Here is a 21,177-nt window from a genome sequence, read left to right on the forward strand (position 1 = left end):
GAGTGGCAGCGGCGCCCTTACCAGAACTCGCAATGAGTCGACAACGCCATATTCATGAAAGTGGGAATAGCAGTGGATATGCACTGCTTCCAAGAGCGGTGGGCGTGTTTTAGAGCAGTCAAGGGCGGGAGAATGGAGTCCCGCGTCAAGTGGCTGATTGACCGTGGTCAATGTTGGTGGCCCAATAAGGGCCACTGCGCGCAACACGTTCGCAAGGCACTGTACAAGCGTGAAAGGAATAACTAAATGGACAAGAACCATAGAAAGTACTACTCCGATTAGAATTCCCTCGCCTGAGTCAGGTAGCATCGCTAGTTGAGCACGTTCAGGGTCTTCGGACTGCCTCGGACTACACCTCGGAGTAAAAACTCAGCGTCGGAATAAACCTCGGACTTGCATTCGACAGAGCCCCAACGCCTATGACGCCACCTTCAGTCCCATCGGACAGGATCTAGACTTTACTTCTTGACGGCTGATCAGATGCAAGAGCAATATGGGTGATACCACATCTGACGGTTGTTGAAGCTCCGTGAGTCACGCAAGCCACTTCGTGTCGCACACCGCACAGCCTCGTTAATGCTTGGAAATCAAGACCCTCAACATCATGACCAGGGTCACGAGGGTTGAGATATTTTTTTGATGTCGCGAAAGACCCGATCACCAGGGGCAATGATGGCCGCAGATAGCCGTGACGGAGTTCACGCCACGTCTACCAGCCCCATTTTATTCCGTAATGTGGCACGATTTTTTCCATAGTGGAGTCGCGATCTACAGCGTGAATTTTCAGAGCCTTCCGAGTTCATGCAGGCTCTACTCTACTAGAGGCTTCTAGACTCGCATTGATGTCGATATGTACGTAATTTTCTAGCCCGCGAGCCTTGCGGTGTATGCCTGATTCAATCCGGTTGAATGCTACGCAAGCGCCGAGCATCGTCTACGCTCTTCATCCCGTAGTCCGTACTCACTATTGGTGGTATACTGTAGCAAGACAACCGAGTTCCAGAATTCAAAGACCTAGAGCTGTCAAAAGCGGAATGTCTGGGCTTAGCGCGTCCCTCAATGACCCCTTTGGGAGTCCGCGAAGCAGCCTCTTCCAAAGCATAGATCTTCGTCGGTTTGTCATATTTTCTCTGTTACAAGTGTCAGCCCTGGCGGCCAAAGAGCCTTGGCCAGATCCGTCAATGGACTCCCTTCGCATCCCGACCTCGTGTATGGATGGTTGGTCAGGGCCGAGGGTCCACTGTGGATGGCCGAACTCCGAAGTTTTACTCCGAAGCCGTGTCGCGGGATCCACACGGGATGTGACGTCTTTTTTTTCCCGTTGATTCACTACTATTGTAGTTTATTTTGAGCTCAGGGTCACGATCATGGCTTGCGGAGTGGGTCTTTGGCTTTTTTTTTTCTGATTTTTTTTTTTTTACTTCGGAGTGAAGCACGGAGTGACACGCAGGATGTACTGTCTGGTTCATCTATATAAGACCCCATCCCCATGGCATAAACACATTCTCTATCCATCAGATCAGATCATCTCAAAGAAACCAAATCAAAGAGTTCTCAACATTCCTCTCTTCTCTTCTCATCTACAACCACAACAATCATCCACTTGACTTTGATCAACAACCTCATTTCCACCATCCACCCAACAATCAACCAAGCCAACCACAATCAATCCATCAAAATGACCAACATGCTTGCTCTCCCTCGTCTTCACACCCCCACCCCCTCCACCCGGGGCAGCTCAGCGGCCTCGTCCATCCGTTCCGTCAGTTCCACCACCACACCTCTCAAGGACTCCATCAAGGCCACCAAGAAGTTCTTCAAGGCTTTCGACCCCAAGCACATCAACAAGTCCGATGAAAGCCTTGGCAAGCAGGCAAACCACGACGAGGCCGTCGCTACCTACTTCACCATGCGCCGTCACTAGCTACTTCACCATGCGCTAAACTTGCCGCCATACATCGACTTTGCGCTTCCAATGCGACGCCTGCTTTCCTTGATACCACCCTCCTTTTCTGATGCGTTTGTGACGATGGAATGACCTGGATACTTAATACCGACTATAATTTTGTTTTCGCGCTGCCTTTCGTGGGTTTGTGCTTCTTATGATTTGCGAAAAAAAAGTGCTTTACTGGATATCTAAAAACTACATTATTGGGGCTATGGGTTTAGATAAATTTTGCTTGATATATAATCTGCAATTTGTTGTTTTAATTAATTGATTTCCTCTGGAACATTTCTCTTCATCGTAACCGGAAGTATTTACATATGATAAAAAACAATAGCTAGAAAAGGGTAATCTGAATGAAAAGCCATGCTGATCGAAAACTCCATAAGAAATGCCAACATCAAACTCAAAGCCCGGCCAACAACTCTCCCAACGAAATGGGCTTGCGAACCGCATTCGAGAACCCTTCGTGGTATGTCACCCACACCTTTCTCCCGGCCTTGGACGTCTCGTCCGACGGGTTGGGGCCATCAGTATCCTTGGCCTCCCGAACAGGTTCTTGAATGACCCGGCCAAAGAAGTCACGCTTGACAAGGCCTTCTCTAATAGCCTTCTGAGCCGCGTCATGCTTTGGTGATTTTCCAAGTACCGTTTTGGTCGTGACGGCGTTCCGCGCGTCGAACTGTTTGCGCGTGGTCTCCTTGCGGAATTCCTGGTCCAGGACTGAACGAACAGCATATCGAACGGGGACATTGGCGCTTGAGGATCCAGATGTAGCCAATTTTGAGAATGCCACGAGCGAGTCGATTGGTCTGGAATCTGTCAGTGTCTGTCTCTTACGGGAACTGGATCTCACTTACGGCTCCATCCTGTAGACCCATCCGCCGTGGCCTCCACCTTCGTGCTCCACTCGGACTTTCTCAAATGTCACGCCCATTCCGGCCATGACACGCACGGCAGATTGTACGAGTGCGCGCTCTGATTCCTTGCGCACGCTAGCTGTGCTGCGCTGCTCGCCGCCGCTGCGCACGATGACAGGCTTGACATCTGGTGATAGCATCCGAACCAGGTGCGGGAGCAGATCGATAACAACGCTCTCAATGGAGCGGAACATGCGGGTCATAGAGGCAGATAAAGACGAGTGGAATCCGAGTAGAATTGCTCGGTTTTCCTTCTGTGCTTCTAATGCAGCAAATTCTGCCCTGGGGCCTGAGAATGGGTGCTCCTCTTCAGCCTCGCCTTCGTCTTTATGATCAGCGGCTTCGGTCTTTCCGTGGGCTGTAGCAAAGAGATGATGGAACGCGACGACCGACTGGCTCAAGTACGGAGCCAGTTCCCACTCCTGGGAGGCGTGCACCTTGGAAGATATGGAATCGTGAAAGTGAAGCCAGTTGTACGCATCGCAGGGCTTTGAGAGGAAGGTATCATCTTGGTATTGCTGAATGGGATATGCGGCAAAACAGTCGGTGATACATCGGTCATGATCACCGCTGGCATCCACCATCTCCCTAAGACGATTGATAGCATGCCGTTTCCGCAAGTCAGCCACGCCGGCTGGTACTTTGGTGTTGGGCCCGTCGTATTTGTCTTGGAAAGAAGTCATGCCGACTGGAGAGTGAGAAAAGCCAGCGCCTTCAGTAAAGACACGGTTCACGATCTCGCGGACACCTCCACGGCTCATTTCCTTGAAGAAAGAGCCGCCTTCTGTTGAAGTGTTGAGGATTCGCGACTCCAACCAGTCTCGAGTTAATCGCATAGACGAGCCTTCATTCCGGAGTTTATGTGCCACCCACTCGGCGGCGACGAGGACACTGCGGATATCGCCCTCGGCAGATCCAGAACTCTTAGGGCCGCGCTGCTTTTTGCTTGCCATTCCCCAGGCGGCTTCACACAACCTTCGAGCTCCGTCGCCATCAGCGGGGATTCCCTCCCGTGCGAAGATATTCTTCACTCGATTGACAACGTTTTCCAGTGGAGCTTGTCGGCAATTAATCATCTCGGCGATGGATGAAGCTCTCAGAGGCCGAAGACTTGAGGAATACAGATCATTGCAAACCAGAATCAAAGGTCGGAGGAACCGGAAGGTATCGCCTTTGCGTTTCTTGCCATTGTTCCCGCCGTTCTCTGCTTGCTTAGAATTCCGCTGGTCAAGCATCACAAGGTCGATAAGAGCCTTCATGAAACCACCCTCACCGCCGCTTCCAGCGCCTCCAACAACACCGTCAACTTCATCGACAACAACGCAAACAGGCTTCGCTGCTCGGCGGACCTTGTTCTCGCCGACCTCGACATTGGCACCCTTGACGTTTTCCGTTCCCAGTGCATCTCGGATGCGGCCTTTGACCACATCTCTACTGCGTTCGTCACTTGCGTTGATCTCGAGGACTTCATAGCCAGCTTGCTTAGCACAGACATGAGCAAGGGTTGTCTTTCCCAGTCCAGGAGGTCCACTGAGTAGTAGAACTTTCCGATGCACGCGCTCTCCTTCATCCTCCTGGGCAGGTTTCTTCTTCTGAGACCGAGACAAGCCAGGGTAGACAATTGGATCCCAGCCCTTCAGCCAGCGAAGGACCGAGCGATGCGTGCGTTCGTCTCCGATCAAGTCCGTGAATTTGCGAGCACGGTACTTCTCAGTCCACATCATAGAATCCATCTTCTTCTGCTTGGCGTCTCCTTCATTCTTCTCTATCGATGTCTGGACTGGCGGTGCCGGCGCCGGCTCAGAGGCTTTTGTCTTTGCCTCCTTTGCGGCTTCGTCCAGCAATTTATGAATCTCAATTCCGTAGTAGCTCTTCTTTGCTCGGCCTGGATCTGTCTCCGACCGACTAGCAATCATGCGCTCATATGAAACCGGAGCCTGAGCCCTTCGTAGAGGAATATGATGCGACTTGCCGGTGCATGTCTTGATCTGGAACAATCTCTTCGGTGCACTAGGTATAGGTCGAGACACCAATTCGGTTTGGGGATTCGAGGCTGTGGGCGTGGTATCATTCTGTTGAGAAAGACTGAGGATCTCCTCCTGCTCCAAGATCGCAGGAAGTTCAGACGGATCTGCCTCGGGGTATTCCTGTAACTCGAATTGTTCCTCTTCTAGAGCAACGATATTATCCTCATCATCGTCATCTTCGTCGACAAATCCACCGACGTATTTCTGCCGCTTGGGCTCTGTTGACTGCGAGCTCTCTCCGACTTCGGGCGCTTTTCTCTTCTGCGCGTTGCCGTCCGAATTGCCCAGCACCGCAGCCGCAGGCGACGAAATAAACGGCATGGTCGTTACAGGGGGAGAAGACGGGAGGAAAGATAATGTCCGAGCCGGGGTTCTGGTAATCTTCCGCGGAGTCTCGTCGACAGCTTTTGTCGGAGTATCTTCAATCACATCAGCACTGACACTCGTCAACAAGACGTATAGCTCGAACCAGGTCTTATATCGTCGTCGCTACGAAAAACATCGGACAAATTCCAAGCCCGGTGCTGAATCACGACTTTATTGCGAGTTTGCTCGCGGCGCTGGAAGTGAATTGCCTCGAGATCGTCGGAGAATGATTCGGAGGGAGGGTTGGGCGCGTTGCTGAGGTCTTCGGAGTGGAGGTGGAGGGCAGGGTCGAATGATGAAAGGAAATCGGGCGATGATGGGATCATTCAAACGTTTCGGTCATGTCGCGCATCTGGAGTATTTGGCAATTGGACGGTGGACTTGCTAACTAATTCCCCTCGATTATCGCGGACGCGCCGACGCGTGGTGACGCGCTAGTCCCGTTTTGGTAATCCCATGTATGAACTGCGCTCTGCAGATTTGTTTGAAGTTAAGCAATTATGAAGATAAAATATGGACAGAAAGGAAGAATTGGGTTTCATCTAAACGAGTCCAAATTGTGTGGTAGATTTTGTTATATTGCAAAGTGACTAGGCCGAGCGGCGGCTCCAGCCCTCTCTAAGTGGTATTCTGTACGGTTCAACACAAAAAAGCTTGCGACCTGCTCAAGAGGTCATCGCAAAAACGGAGAAAATAATAAAAAAACACGACCGTTAAGCGTTCTTCACCTTCTCAGTCAACTCAGGTACCTTCTCAAAGAGATCACCAACCAAACCAACGTCAGCAACCTGGAAGATAGGAGCCTCTGGGTCCTTGTTGATAGCAGCAATAACCTTGCTGTCCTTCATGCCAGCCAGATGCTGAATAGCACCAGAGATACCAGCGCACAGGTAGAGCTGCGGCGCAACGTTCTTACCGGTCTGGCCAACCTGCAGACTGTTATCGGCAAAGCCACTGTCGACTGCGGCACGAGAAGCACCAATAGCAGCGCCGAGCGAGTCAGCTAGCGGAAGCATGATACGGTCGAACTCCTCCTTAGACTTCAGGCCACGGCCACCGGACACAACGCGGGTTGCGGTGGCCAGGTCGGGGCGCTCGGACTTGGCCAGCTCCTCGGACACCCACTCGGTCGTAGCGGCGGCGTTAGAGTCCACGCCGTCTTCGATCGCCGCAGAGCCGCCCTCGGTCTCGACGCCCTGGAAGGCAGTGCCACGCACGGTGATCACCTTGATGTTGTCGGTCGATTGCACGGTCAGGATGGCGTTACCGGCGTAGATGGGGCGGATGAAGGCTGTCCTAGTGATTAGCACCGGTTCTGTCACATGTCAAACTGTTTGACTCGGTGTGTACGTACTGTCCTCGCTCTCGATGCCGGTGATGTCGGAAATCTGCTGGACGTCCAGAAGAGCGGCCACGCGGGGCAGGAGGCTCTTGCCGAAGGCCGAGTGGCCACCGATGATGTGGGTGTATTCACCCTTCTTGATGTTCTCAACGAGAAGAGGGGCATAGTTCTCGGGAAGGCCCTAAAGATCGAGGGGAAATGAGAGATGAGCATGAGCTATATCTAAGGGCTTTGCACGTAGTATGTACCTTCTCATAGGCATCGTTCTCGACCGCAACAACCTTGTCAAGACCCTTAATCTTCGCCGCCTCGGCAGCAGAGGTACTCTTAACACCAGAGCCAGCCACGAAGGCCGTCACGGGGCCACCGAGCTTCTGTGCAGCCGCAATTGCGGAGAGGGAGGAGTTCTGCAGCTTGCCATCGCGCTGCTCGAGAACGGCGAGGGTGGAGAGGAGACGGGCGAGGGCCGACGAAGCGGGCTGTCTCAGGGTCGGGGTGGGGAAAATCTGCGAGCGGGCAGCCCGCAGAACGGAGTGTCTGGCGAGAGGAATCATGGGGACAACGGAACGGTGGTGAAAGGATGTTACTCTCCCAATGTGTTAGGAAGTTGGTCGAGTTTGAGTCTCGGTGATCCGCGGTGATCTGAGGATGTGGTTATCGTCGGGATGCCAAGACCCGCACTCCCGAGGTCGGACTCGGCTAATGCAGGCATCACATCCTAGAGTATGACGCGATGGACGAGTCTATTCTAGTCAATATTGCGTTCTGTTCTACTTGACTTCTATACCAGGATTTTTTGGAATAGAAATATGCATAATGTGAACAGAATATAGTCATAATGAAACACACGTGATATATTTTGTACGCCGAAGATACCCTTTACATGCAGAACATTAGGTAAAGAACAAATTAGACCCGCTCATGAGGTGGACTTTCTCTTCTTCTTGCCAGCCTTGGATGTGTCGGCCTTGACCGGCTCCCCATCCTCAAGGGCCTGGGCTTTGAGCTTCTGGAGCTTCTCTTTCCGTGCCGCCACTTCGGCAGACTCGTCCTCGTCATCAGCAGACTTGGTCTTCTTAGTCTTCTTTCCCTCAATCGCCTTCTCGTCGCCAGTGGACTTGCGCTTCTTGTTGGCCTTGGCGCCATCCTCGATGGCAGCGGTCTCGGCACCGTCTTCCAAGACATCGGCGTTGTCCACCCACAGCTCATCAGACAGCCAGATGGGCAGAGCCGTGGTGTTGGCACCCTTGATATGAATGTTCTTGATGTTCCTCCAGCCCTTAGCAACGAACTTATCGGTCATACCCTTGACAACGGCCGCAACATTGTCCGACAACTGCTCAGCAGTGAACTTGGAAGAGCCGATACGGATGGCGGTGCTGGTAGAAGGAGCGAGCTGAACAGGGGCGCTGTGCAATGCGCGCTCGATCTCCTTGGCGACAATGAGGGGAGCAGCAAACTCGGCGTGCTTCTCTTCCTTGCTGGTCTTCTTCTTGGGGTCCTGCTTGACCCGCTTGCCGTCCACCTTCTCAATCTTCTGGATGCGAATGGGGATGGGACGCTTGCTGGACTTGTAGAAAATCTTTCCGAGAGTAGGAACAAGGCGGGTGATGATGCGCTCATCGGCGAGGAAGACATCGTGCTCGGCGAGCAACTGGCGGCGGCTCTCGAAGCTCTGGTAGCGTTGCTTCAGCTTGCCGAAACCGATGACCTTCTCAATGCGCGAACAGAGTTCTTGGGGGAATGAGGCGTCGGCGACAATGTCCTTGACACTGCGCTGGGGATCGGCGGTGATCAGGCACACACTGAGCGAGGGCGAAGAGTTGAGGGAGTGGGGGATGGTGATTTTGCCGGGCTTCAGGCGGTTCTTGTCCACGACGTGCTTCTTGGTGGTGAGAATGAGCCAGATGGCTTCGTTGTTGAGAGGAGTCTCCTCATCATCGGAGTCCTCATCGTTGTCGCCGATCAGCGTCTTCTTGGTCGCGGACTTTTCCTTCGCTTCCTGGTTCGACTTGATATGGCGCAGCAGCGCGGACGAGGCTTTGACAACCTATCAACAATTAGTAGGTGCGCTGGGTTTTCTGGGGGTAATTGTCACAAACCTGGGGTGTGTCCAGTTGATACGGTGATCCAGTAGACACCTTGGAGGTGAGGGCAGTAGAGGACGGCATCTTGTCGGGTTGTAGACTCGACTCGATTTTTCGGCGATGCTATCGAAGATAAAAAAAAAATTCTCGGAAGGCGGTGACGATTTGCCCGGGCTTGGCATAATGGTTAGTCTGGACCTGTGTTGGCCTGAGGCATGACCGGTCCAGTTTCGGTCCTCACAAGTTTAGTATTTGATTACATATGTAGGGTTCTCCAGGTGGTGAACAAGGATTTAAAGCAGGTAGATGTGGCTAGTGGGTATTACATCGCTTTCTAAGGTAGGTACTTGGTGATTAGGCTGGTTTTTGCATTTTGGGAACTTCGGTACGTTGGATATATATTCACAACCATTGTCTACTGAATACCTGCACCACAGTTACTCTCCTGAAAAAACCCCCCCCCAAAAAAAGGGAAACAATTTTAAACAATTAAGGCCGACATGGGCAGCACGAGAACCAAATCCTATTCAATGTACACATCTAAAATATCAACATAATCTAATCAAATTACCATGCGTCACTAGAATCGAACGAGACGTGATGCCTGCAAAGCACGGCCGCTACGTCCCAGATGACCCGCACTGCAACTGGCAACGTTTCAGATATCTTACAAGCTCATTTATGGCGCATGTCATGGTCTGAAATTGTCTCAGACCCTGCAAGCACACATTTTACAAATCGACGATCTTCTTTCTAAAAAAAGCCACACACGGTCCCGAGCGAGCCACACGAGGGGTGCCAATGCGGCTTAGCCTGCTATTTATAGTGGCTCAGAGCCACCGCTGGCTGAGCCTTGCCGGCCACAGTTCAACCGAGAGGAAGTGGCAAATCCTACATCCGAATTGTGCTATAGCAATCTGCGGCAGCGAGGTGAGACAGGCAGTTTGTTTGCAGGCCCATTCCGCAAGGACCAGTCGGGCTCAAACAAACAGCTGGCAACGCGTTTGGAATTACAAACGATGCAAAAGAGAGGACCCAAAAACAATTAAAATGTGATAAAGACCTGACGTCGACTTTAACGTGATCGGGTTCGGCAGGATGTAAACCGTCACACCCTAAAAGCTCATCTTCAGATCCTGAGCGGAAACATAGCCGGTGGAGCAAAGAGAGGTACGTCAACTACCGCTAGTAATAATGCGCCACCGAAGAAAAGCGGCCTCAGGGCCCCAGGAACCCCGAAGAGTTCGGAGGCTGGCTCGCAAGGGGCGAGTCGGGCCGGTGAGGATAGCCGCAGTATAGAAAACTGCCGGGGTTTAGGAGGCCAAGGTAGCAGGCCAAGGCTGGATCTATAAGATAGGCACCAGTATTGTCGGGTCTGACGGAGTATGGGGTCGTCGGTTCGCTTGAATGTACTATTGTGTATTCATTACGGGGTATAGTAATGCCTTATCAATTATCGTCTATGATGCCTTGGTTGATTGCATCTGCCCTACCGCCAAGCCGTGCAACATATTAGAGGCTGATTCAACAGGAGCATGGGCCGGCCAGATGGAGTCTCAGATACGAAAGGCGCAGGAATCCCAGTCACCGCCGTATGTATGTAACGATTCAGGGGGAATACACCTAGTTGTAATGGACGGGAAATGAAGGAGCCATGACGCGGACGATTAAGATTGCTGCGGATCGACGAAGCAGGCCCCTAGGCGCTTATCGCCATTTGAAAGGCCGACTATCGAGGGGTCGAGCGCGGGTTGATTGTCGGTGTTCATCTGCGGTGCATGCGGGTTCTCAGTTCTACGTCAGTCCCAGTTCACAGCGGGAGAACCAGGAGTCTGGAGAAGTGTCCGGTCTTAATTAAACAATCGCTCGAAATCGTGATCCTTGTGGACCTTCCCGGTCCCCAGGCGTATAGGGGGCAGAATGCCCCTTCCGGGCTTAGCTCACTCCCAAGACCAAATTTTAGGCCGGCAGTTACAAACGAAGCCGGAGGCTGGGGTGGAAAGCTGGGAAGCTGGGGAGTCAGGACGCAATTTCCCCCTACAGTAAAAGCAAGACGGGGCCTGCCAGGAGACACAGCCCCTGGCGTGGGATCATCAGATGTGCAGATTTAACCTTGCGGAGCAGTATGGACTACGCTCCGCAACGGTCGCTTGGCAGGAGAGAGAGTACGAGCAAAGGCCGATAACATACAGTCACACATTACGGGAGTCGGCGGGCAGTGGCACATGTTCAAAGAGGACGGAGTAGACATGGGGGGAATACCAAACGGTACCCATGGATACACGAGGAATTTCGGGGGCCATCCGGGCGCGTGATTGGTGTGCCTGGCACGAGTGGGGCCCCGTCTCCTGGCGCCTGCCCGTCTGCAGGAGCTGATTGGCCGACCCCTGGAAATGGTAATTTCGGCAGCGAACTGTGAAGGTAAATAACCAAAACTCGTCATCTCGCGGCCCACGGTATCCATTTCCATAGGATCCATAGTGTCGACGGGATTCATGGGGCGGTAGGAAACGGAAAGAGTATTTGTGTACACAGTAGAATGCCAAGGTAGTCAGGCCGGTCGAGGCCAGCTTGGATCGTTAAAGAAATGACGGGGGTCCACTCGGGGCTTTGTCTCACCCCTTTTTAGCGTTTTGTTCCTCCGTGGGGCGTATCGCTGTGTATTGTGGCCCGACTCCTCCCTCGCCCCTGGAGTTTCCCTTCCTCTCTTCTTCCCCTTCTCTTCCTTCCTCCAACCTTGAAGTTTTCCCATCCGACCTGAGGGATTCGTCTCTCTACCACGTTCATTTACTGGAAAACAATTGTCGCTCTCTCCCTTCCCATCTGTACAGCCCTTTTCGAAGCGCGCGACTGGTTTGCCGTTGATGTACGTGAGACCGTTCCCTACAACACCCTCGGATCGACATGGAGGATATGATGCGGAGGAGAATGGAAATTTCCGTCGCGTCAGCCTGGTACTCAATGCGCGGTCAATCTTGAATAGGTTGAAAGCGCGGAGAACCCGAGGCAGCGACGAAATGACATGAAGTTGCAATAGTCACTTGGCGATCGCACTCACTGACTCAACTCCTCTTCCTACAGATTCACAATTTGACACCGATCCCAACTCACCATGAAGTTCACCAACTCCGTTGCCGTGTCCCTTGCCACGGCAGGCTCGCTGGCGGCCGCTCACGGCCACGGCCACGCTCACTTCCACCAGCGCGCTGTTGAGACCGAGACCAACACCGTCGCCGTTCCCGGTCCCACCGTGTACGATTTCGTTGTTATGGACCCCAGCAAGTCTGGCTCCACCGAGGCCATCAGTCTGGATGAAGCCTGTGCCGGTCTCGCTGACCACAAGCTGGAGTGGCTCGACGGCCCCATCCCCGCTGCCTGCCCGACCAGCACTAGCTCCAGCACCGTCACCCCTACCCCGACCTCCACCATTGCTCCCCAGGTTCTGCTTGAGACGTCCGCTGCCATCACCCCTAGCAGCTCGTCCTCCAGCAGCACCAGCACCGTGGAGCCCACTACCAGCTCGACCTCCAGCTCCAGCTCGAGCTCCACCTACCAGGCCCCTGCTACCAGCAGCTCCTCCAGCTCCAGCTTCAGCCCCAGCTCTGGTGGCGCCGGTGTCGACTCTGACTTCCCCGATGGAGAGCTCGACTGCTCTACCTTCCCCTCCGACTACGGTGCCGTTCCCCTCGACTACCTCGGCATTGGTGGCTGGGCTGGTGTCCAGTACGTTTCTATCGTGGACGAGGTGATCAGTGACATTGTCACCGCTGTCTCTGGCCAGACCTGCACCAGCGGCGCCATGTGCTCGTACGCCTGCCCTGCTGGTTACCAGAAGTCCCAGTGGCCCTCTGAGCAGGGCGCCACCGGCCAGTCCGTTGGTGGTCTTCAGTGCAAGGACGGCAAGCTCTACCTCACCAACCCCACTCTCTCCAAGAAGATCTGTATCCCCGGTACTGGTGGTGTCAACATCCGCAACGAGTTGTCCCAAAACGTTGCTGTTTGCCGTACTGACTACCCTGGTACTGAGTCTGAGACCATTCCTCTCCTCGCTTCTGCCGGCGGCACCAACCCTCTGACCTGCCCCAACGGTGCCACCTACTTCAAGTGGGAGGGTAAGACCACCTCCGCTCAATACTACGTCAACAACAAGGGCGTCTCCGTCGAGCAGGGTTGCCAGTGGGGTGACGGCTCCCAGCCCGTTGGTAACTGGGCCCCCATGAACTTCGGTGTTGGCTACAGTGCCGGCTCCACTTGGCTCTCCATGTTCAAGAACGAGCCCACCACCAACGCCGACCTTGACTTCAAGGTCAAGCTGATTGGTGACGACCTCAGCGACAACTGCAGCTATGATGGCAACGGCAACTTCTACAACAACGAGGGTCTGATCTCCAGCGGCAACGGCTGCACTGTAAGTTCCACAAGACTCTCTTTCTATCGCAAGTGTCTCGACTAATCACATTCTCTCTCACAGGCCAGCTCGTCCTCTGGCAACGCTTACTTCGTCTTCTACGACTAAGCGTCTCATGATGCCCCTATTTCCGACCCAAGAAAATAGAAAGGTCCACGGATTTGGATGAGCTTTTTATCATTTTTATCCTTTGAACACGCCATTGGAGCCTTGGAGAGGGGCAACCCTTGACTCGTGCCCAGTGCTGTTTTGTCCATATCACGGTTTGTTACTTGAAGGGTTGCTTTCTTCTGTGTATCTTAAATTTTATCTTGTGCTTGATGTGGGCCTTTGGGGAGGGAATTCAATCCTTGTTATTTTTTTTTCTTTCACGGATGTCTCCGACCCTCCGGAGACTCTATGGCTACGTTTATCTCAGTACCTCAAGTGCAAACAATCTGATTATCAGATCTATCCATTGTTTTCTTTCTTTTGTTGATGGAAGGAACCTGGATGGTCTTTCCAATTGACTTTGTTTGGCTATTTGATTGCGTGCTCGATATAGTGCTCGTCCGTTTGACTGGAGACTGTGGCCTGTGGACATAGCTGGTCTATGTCCTTGAAAAGGAATACGAATGGGTTCCAGGTCTACTTGCGCTGCGCTCTGTTATCGTCTGTCTTATACCATGATTTACAAATCTTTCTTCCACTGGCCCGTTCTCCAAACTATGATTTCATCACGCTAATAGTCACCGAGATGTGACCCACGCGTACCTCAGGACAGATCCACGCACCCCACGCGACCCCCAGTGCACTCAGCACGATGGCAACACATGGATCTAAATCCCTTGAATTGAAATGGCAAACGATCAACTATGATATTTCCACAGTAACCTAAATTCCTTGCTGATCTTCCTCGGAATGTGATCTACATATCCAAAAAGGCCTGGAGATGGCCAGACCCTACCCCAGTCGTCATATCTGCGCCACTGATTTGCATGATCGATTGTATGAAGTGCTTCTCTAAAAATGTTAACCAACATGTGAGGTATCCGTGCTCTTTCTGTGAGTGGCCGCGCGACATTGTCGGGCTTAATCTATTGAACTTACGGTGGATGCCCCCGCTGAGGGGCAACGCAGAGGGCCTGCGTAGAGTTCTACATATTTCTTTGGGAGGGGATTGCCTCTTGTAATTTGCGAACGCTAAATTCTTTGGCTTTCAAGAGACTAGATTCAATTGTCTTAACGTTAACCTGTACGCCGTTCCACCTAATCCGACACCAACTTCTAGCTCTACAAAGGTTGGTATGTGCGAATGTGGCGATATCCTGCTATGGCAAGAGAACTAGAAAGGCTAAATCACTACAATATAGCCCCTGGTAATGAAGTTTGGCGATGATCTTTATGTACCTAGATTGAAACACAGTTACCCAATACTTAATTTTCAATCATCTGCTCAAGGCTAGCACCGTACTCAACCATCGGCTCTGGCGTCCTGGCTGCAGCAATGATGTAATTCCCCAGCAGTCTCCCACGAAACGCCGATTCGCAATAACTAAAATAGTATAGCCATAGTCGACGAAATTTCTCTACCTCTGAATCTGACGCCTCATGGTGTGCGGCACGATAGTCCGATTCGATTGTCTTCCAGTTGCGGAGAAAGTTTTCTCGCCATGCAGACAGGGTCTTCCCATAATGAGGACCGATACTCTGCACGGAAGTGACCTCCAAGCTTCCATCAGAACCCTGGTGGATGGAACTCAGGAGCATGTGAATTGTTGGTAGGTAACCACCGGGGAAGATGTAGCGGCCGATAAATGTCGGGACATTTGATTTGGTCTCGCGGAGCTGCCAGAGAACCGCTTAGTCTTTTACTGCACTTTAGAGGTAGTGGAATAGAAGCTGGTCTTATACATACCATATTGGTCATGGTAATTCCATCAACGACCATTAGCCCGTGAGTAGGGTGCAGAAGTCGGGAAATTACCTCGAAGTATTGGTCCAAGTATTCAGGGCCGACGTGTTCAAACATTCCCACTGAGATTACACGGTCGTAGAATCCACCATTTTGTTCCGGTCCGGAAGCATCTCGATAGTCGCAAAGCAGTATGCGCACCCGATCTTGCACGCCGGCGTCCTTGGCTCTTTGATCCGCGAGTTCCTTCTGCTTGTCTGACAGAGTCAGCCCTGTCACTCGGCAGCCCGTTATCTGAGCAGCTTTGATTGCCAAATCGCCCCATCCGCAGCCAATATCCAGCACATGATGCGAGGACAGGATCTGAGCTTTGGTCAGGAGATTCCTGATCTTGCGGTTCTGCGCCGATTCCAGTGACTCGAGTGGATCACCGTCCCAGTGGGCGCAGGAGTAATTCATGTCCGGGGAAAGAAATGCAGCAAAGAGTGTATTGGAGGTATCATAATGGGATGTAATGTTTTGGCGGGTTTCCCGGATGCTATTGGTTGGTTGGAGAAGCCATGCAAGGCGAGGGAGGAGCTGGAAGATAGGATTGCCGGAACCTAGGCGGCTTTTGTTCTTGATATAAATCTACTGGATTGGTTAGACGGCTTCGGCTTCGGAAGGTAGGTTGTTATGAAAGGTCCAAGGCCATGAATGGACGTACATCGAATAATTTACCTAGATTATCACAGTCGACTTCCTGGAACATGTAGGCCTCTGCAAACCCCTATTTGAAAGGATTCAGTAGGTCAGTGCCATGATATTGACTTTTTGATGCGACCGATTGAGCCGTACTAGGTCTAAACACGAACAAATCCTCATCCATAGTTTAGGATTTCGGACGACGAGGGTCACTGTAGATTCGGGTTGCTCGGAGCCATCAATATCCCCCACCTGGATGACTTCTGAAGGATCCTGATACGCAATAATGACTTTCAGGTGTGCACCCGAGATACGCCGAAGGACATGGAGTGCAAGTTGTTGGGCATATGGGTAAAGGTAAGATGAGACTGTGGAGGCCATGAAGCTTGGTTTGAGCTTGATGATGTCCCTTGGCCGCTTATTTGAATAACGCCAAATATAGAGGCAGCAGTAGCTTCATTGCACGTATTCATGAAGAGAAATCTTCTCACCTGGCAAAATCCATGGGAAACTAAAGGGATCTTTGTCGACAACGGTGATGCTGACGCGAAATGTCAATGACGGCACAAGTCGCACTGCATCCAATCACATCGCCGGCGGGTCACAAGTGCAACGCGATGAATCCCGCGCTACAAACAAAACGGTGTTAAGCTTATTTTCGCCCCAAGAATCGTCAGTCAATGACATCTATCTGACTTAAGTTACAAAAGCTTGCCCGGCAAGTAGAATAATACCCAGATAGGCATACGTTACCGGCAAGATACAACCCCTTGCCATTTGCAAATGGTGGGTGGCACTCACATTCCACCCTGTAGGGCCTAGCAACAGTGCTGGATCTCGAAGCCTTCGAATCATCTTCGACACCATCTTCGACCGGGAGCGTGTTGGCATCAACCACTCACCCTCAAACTTCTAGACCCGTGGTTGGGGCGTGAGTCTCTTCCATCTACACTACCTTCACTTAAACGTACCCAGGCACCCGTCGTATCCGACGAACCCATATTCTTCTTTTCTTCTCCTCTCCTTCATTTCTTTATCCTTACCCGCAGACCTTCATGCTTTGTTTCTTCGGCCGTACATTTTGCCTCGTGGTCAGCATAAAGGCCCTAGATGCTGAGCATGGGGCAAAATGTAGACCTATAGGCCTACAAATCAGCCAAAAACTACCCAGACCTGTATTAGGTTAAGTTATATATAATTAGCTTCCGCTCTTTACAATAATTGAACGATTCAACTACGTACAATACTGTATATTGCGAAAAACTCACATACACACCTACCTCAGTGCCCCTCCATGTCCATCAGACTTGGGCCGGAGCCAAAATTTGTCCTGGTCATAGATAATGCATCATTCCAGCACTCCAAATGGATTTCGCAGATGTATGCCGATGTGGAAAAATTAGATTTATTGCATACGCACTCGCTGGACCTGAACAGAATTTTAGATTCGCTTTGTATTTGCTCAACTTCAAAGCTTCATTAAAATCTAATTGGAGCTACTACGGAGGAGATCCAGACCGGTAATTTAGCTGCATTCTCGAATTGCGTATTGACAAGGTCAGGTTAGAAGTAGAGGTGGCTATGGACCACTTTCGGCCACGCAGTTTTGGCATATGGAATGCCTCCTTGACTTGTCTGACGTTGACTCTTTGGCGCCCTTGGGCGCCGGTAGTTCAGATCCTTAAAAACCATGCCAATCAAAATCCCCGGAAAAGCAGACAGGGACTCAATAATTGAAATGCATGGAAAGCCAAATACTTGTAGAATTGTGTCAAAGTGTTTTATGTTGTGGTGACATCAATCTTGGTTAGTCAACTGCTTGGTATCTTGACAGTCTTTACCACCAGTGTCTTGAAAGTTTCAACGCCACGATAATTGTCCCCAAATGCTGTGAGTACAACGTGAATCCCTTGATCTTGATTTTTTTTTTGGTCATTCCAGTTGAAACAGCGAATCATAGAACGCCCGAAATGATGACGAGAGTGTCTTGTTCCACTTTGTCCGTCGCGGTGGAAGTGGGCGTAACGGTCACCGCGCGCCCGCGTTTGAGCCCCGCAGAGCAGAATTTGACAAGCGTGTCGAAATTAATTCGAAAGGTTTGCCAGCTAGACCGAAACCCTGCTTTAAATTTCAAGTCTCATGGGTATGGTGTAAAATTGGTTTATCCATCATTTGTCTAGGTTCTAAAGCCGGGGGCTATGATAGATGTCGTAGCTGCCCCTGGAAATTCTACTAACACCACAACATACTCTTGTGAGGTGAGCAAATTATTTCAAGCATTTAATTGAAGCCATTTGAGGTCACAGATGCCACCCACGACTACCAGACATACCCGGAGGAGACTGTCATACTGCATACTCCGACTCGCGTGCGGTCACGAATCCACGGGCACGTGACTTCAGACGCGACCGCGCTTTGTCAGATCTCGAGTATAGAACGACGACAGCTCCAATATTTGGTCCTATATAGCGTGATTCACGCGCGTTGTAAAATCACATCTCAAAACCGAAAAGATAGTTTCTACAAGCAGCTTGGGAAAGGTCAATTGGGACTGTGAAAGGGTAGTGGAGCCCGTGAACCCTCATCGGCGCCTATCGAACGCGTCTCGGGCTGTAAGCGTGCATTTCCGCGCAGGGCGAACGAGAACGCTCCGCCCCAGGGCATTCCACCACCACACACCTTCTTCACCTTTTTCTCCCAAGCCCTTTCCTCCCTTCTCCCCTCCAATTTCTTTTTCCCTACCTTACTCTTTTCTCTAGAAGAGATTTTGGTCCTCTTCTACACGTCTCCATCCTTTTTGTTTTCCATAGGGAATACACGGTGACGCGAGTCCCTTGAGCTCGACTCAAGTCCTCGCTAAAGAAAAGGAGCTCGTGTGGATTTGGTACCACTCTACAGTCATGGATTCTTCTCCGTCAAGGAGCTCGCTGGCTCCAGCGGCTGGCGTCAAGCGTCCGGCCTCCCTGTTGCCTGCCTTTGAGCCCTTGTCCTCGTCGCCCTCTCTTCCGAGGCCCCAAAAGCGTGTTGCACGCGAACCCGCCGTGTCGACATATCCTACCCCTGTCCCGACCTCCTCCACACATATTATGTCCTCTTCGCCGCCCGGTATCGCTGCCTCTCGCGCGTCGGCGCGTCGTACCTTCTCTGCCGTATCCGAGCGAACTCCCCTGTTGGCCGTGCCTACACTCATGCTGCCCGAGAACGGTGAGCCCCTGCTCATGGGTCGATCCAGTGCTTCGTGCCAACATCAGCTGGCTGCCAGCCGCATGATTTCTCGCGTTCATGTGAAGGCAACCTACAAGCCGGCACCGAACCCCTTCGACCGGGATAGGGTTGAGATCATGTGCATGGGATGGAATGGGATCAAGATTCACTGCCAGGGCAAGAAGTATGACCTGGCTAAGGGGAAGACATTCACGTCAGATATCAAGGATGCGGACATTATGATTGACGTGCATGAGGCTCGTGTTTTGGTCCAATGGCCTCGCACTGAGAATGATAGGAAGGATTGTCCGTCCACAGACTCCGAACAGACTTGCGATGAAGCGACTCCTACCCAGAAGCGAGCTATGAGAGCCCTGCAGGAGAGTCCATTTGCTGAAAACCAGCGTCTGGCTTCCCCCGTCTCGCCGTCGCCTGCCGTGGAGCGTGCTATCCCGCCATCCTCCCCAATCTTTACCCCCTCCCGTGTCCGTGCTGCTGTTGTGGTATATGAGGATGAAGGCTCTCCTTTGAAACGCCATAATACCGTTGGTGGCATTACTTCCCAGAGTGCTCGCCGTGCTGCTGCCCTTCTCCAGAGCTCTCAATCTAGCGACCTCAGTAGACCCGAGGACGAGTCCGATAATGACGAGGAAAACGACCCTATCATCCACTCTTTCGGCCCCTTCGGTGAAAATTTGCTTCCTCGTATGGCTTCTTTCCATGCAGGTGACTCGCCTGTCCCCTCGCCGCGCCTGCTGCCTGCCCAGCCCCTTCAGCCCACACGGTCTCCCCGACAGCCTTCCAGAATCCAGGATGAAAACGAGGACGATGATCATACCCCAACAAAGGTTCGGTCTCAGCCCGAAGACGAAAGCTTCGACCGAGTCCGCAACCATGCTGTGAACCAGCTTGCTTTCTCTCGTCTGTCTTCGACCCCATTCTCCACCATCCTCAACAATCTTCCCCCTTCGTTCTGGAAATCGAACCCACACAACCACTCTGGCCCAGCCCGGGCTGAAATCCGCTATATCCTCGAAAACACAAAGTGTATCGGGAAGGTTGCGCGTGAAGGTAAAGATGCTGCGGGCAAGCCTCTCGAGAGCGAGTACTACTACATCCCGGACTTTGACGACGATGAGATGCGTCGTGAGACGGTCGTGAATAACCTGAGGAAGCCCGGTCTGCGTAACTGCCGCAAGCAACACAAGGTATGTATGCTCCGCCTCCAATGCAGGCCTACCATAACTAACACATCACAGCAATACTTCTGGCGCAAGCCGAAATAAACTGCCTGGCTCACGGCTCTTCAACAGAAGAATTCCAGCTCTTCCGTTCCCATCGGATCGGCTTTCTCGGTACATATTTGCAGTATTCTTAGTCACCCCTAGAGGCTCGGTGACTCGCATAGCGTGGCGTGAGGCATACCCTGATTTTAATCCTTTTTTGATTCATTGAAATACTTTTCTGTTCTAGCATGGAGATGTACGATGTATGGTGCTCCTAAGTCCTGTGTATCGTTTTGTTTATGTCCCGTGGGACTTGACTGAGCTGCTTTTCAATGCATGATGTTTTCCCGGACTCGACGGCCTTGTTTCTGTTTACCCTTTTTCCTTGCGCTGACCTGTCGATCGCCCCTTTTGATCCTTGTGGTGCTTATTGATACGTTCAATTGCTCTTGATACGTGTTGTGGTCTTTGAACCTTGGATTGTGGGTGCGGATCATGTATCTTATCCTTGCTTTTTGTTCTTGTTGCTTGCCACGGCCTTCGCTTGAGGGTTCGATGCTGTCATGACTTGTACGGTAGCTTGCTAAATTTCAAAAGTCTTAGTCAATATTGGGTTCGTAGGGTATCTTGAATCCCGGATGTACTGGTGATGTATTGTCTGTAGAGCTGAGTCGTGGATGTTGTTTAGGGTCAGCTAATTTTCATTAAGATTACACAGATAAGCCATGCCACGGCAGCTTGCTGACTTTTCTTGATTCCAAGTGCCAAGGATTTTTCTTGTTGCGGGGGTTATGCTCATGGTACTTGGGATAGCTTCATGATAGCAACATCAAATGCCGTTTTCAATGCCAGGCATATGATGAATCGCCGCCAGCCCCTAGCGGCTGTACAAGGCAAATAATTAACAGCATTTACATTGAAAAGTACTAACTGTTGCTTATTCGTCTAGAGCAATTCCTAATGTACCTCAAAGAGTACCCAGCCATCCTTACTTACATCGTCACCACACTCGCCACTTGGGAGTATCAGACCCCGCATCAACGCCTAAACCAGACTTCTCTTGTAAACTATTTC

At 51.6% G+C, this 21,177-nt stretch overlaps 7 protein-coding genes across 7 annotated transcripts; 3 read left to right on the forward strand and 4 right to left on the reverse strand.

Annotated features, from left to right (window-relative positions):
• Window positions 1–1,678: 1,678 nt before the first annotated feature.
• N7498_010364 (uncharacterized protein) lies at window positions 1,679–1,924 on the forward strand (the record flags this gene model as incomplete). Its single annotated transcript, XM_058457420.1, has 1 exon — window positions 1,679–1,924. The coding sequence occupies one exon, from the start codon at window positions 1,679–1,681 to the stop codon at window positions 1,922–1,924; it is 246 nt and encodes an 81-aa protein (XP_058304319.1).
• A 427-nt stretch (window positions 1,925–2,351) lies between these two features.
• N7498_010365 (putative sister chromatid cohesion factor (Chl12)) lies at window positions 2,352–5,584 on the reverse strand (the record flags this gene model as incomplete). Its single annotated transcript, XM_058457421.1, has 3 exons — window positions 2,352–2,757; window positions 2,806–5,311; window positions 5,362–5,584. The coding sequence occupies 3 exons, from the start codon at window positions 5,582–5,584 to the stop codon at window positions 2,352–2,354; spliced, it is 3,135 nt and encodes a 1,044-aa protein (XP_058304320.1).
• Window positions 5,585–5,971: 387 nt separating this feature from the next.
• Window positions 5,972–7,154, reverse strand: N7498_010366 (electron transfer flavoprotein subunit alpha/FixB family protein; the record flags this gene model as incomplete). Its single annotated transcript, XM_058457422.1, has 3 exons — window positions 5,972–6,549; window positions 6,613–6,781; window positions 6,849–7,154. The coding sequence occupies 3 exons, from the start codon at window positions 7,152–7,154 to the stop codon at window positions 5,972–5,974; spliced, it is 1,053 nt and encodes a 350-aa protein (XP_058304321.1).
• A 365-nt stretch (window positions 7,155–7,519) lies between these two features.
• Window positions 7,520–8,771, reverse strand: N7498_010367 (uncharacterized protein; the record flags this gene model as incomplete). Its single annotated transcript, XM_058457423.1, has 2 exons — window positions 7,520–8,650; window positions 8,703–8,771. The coding sequence occupies 2 exons, from the start codon at window positions 8,769–8,771 to the stop codon at window positions 7,520–7,522; spliced, it is 1,200 nt and encodes a 399-aa protein (XP_058304322.1).
• Window positions 8,772–11,799: 3,028 nt separating this feature from the next.
• On the forward strand, window positions 11,800–13,203 carry sun1 (SUN family protein UTH1; the record flags this gene model as incomplete). The annotated part of the gene is made up of 2 exons (XM_058457424.1): window positions 11,800–13,095; window positions 13,159–13,203. The coding sequence occupies 2 exons, from the start codon at window positions 11,800–11,802 to the stop codon at window positions 13,201–13,203; spliced, it is 1,341 nt and encodes a 446-aa protein (XP_058304323.1).
• Window positions 13,204–14,511: 1,308 nt separating this feature from the next.
• Window positions 14,512–16,054, reverse strand: N7498_010369 (uncharacterized protein; the record flags this gene model as incomplete). Its single annotated transcript, XM_058457425.1, has 4 exons — window positions 14,512–14,922; window positions 14,993–15,619; window positions 15,696–15,758; window positions 15,827–16,054. 4 exons carry the CDS (start codon window positions 16,052–16,054, stop codon window positions 14,512–14,514), a joined length of 1,329 nt encoding a protein of 442 aa, XP_058304324.1.
• A 2,519-nt stretch (window positions 16,055–18,573) lies between these two features.
• fhdA (putative transcription factor Tos4) lies at window positions 18,574–20,163 on the forward strand (the record flags this gene model as incomplete). The annotated part of the gene is made up of 2 exons (XM_058457426.1): window positions 18,574–20,085; window positions 20,137–20,163. 2 exons carry the CDS (start codon window positions 18,574–18,576, stop codon window positions 20,161–20,163), a joined length of 1,539 nt encoding a protein of 512 aa, XP_058304325.1.
• Window positions 20,164–21,177: the final 1,014 nt, after the last annotated feature.

Source organism: Penicillium cinerascens, assembly GCF_028974065.1.
Source record: "Penicillium cinerascens strain IBT 15544 chromosome Unknown scaffold_4_segment0_segment1, whole genome shotgun sequence".
NCBI lineage: Eukaryota > Fungi > Ascomycota > Eurotiomycetes > Eurotiales > Aspergillaceae > Penicillium > Penicillium cinerascens.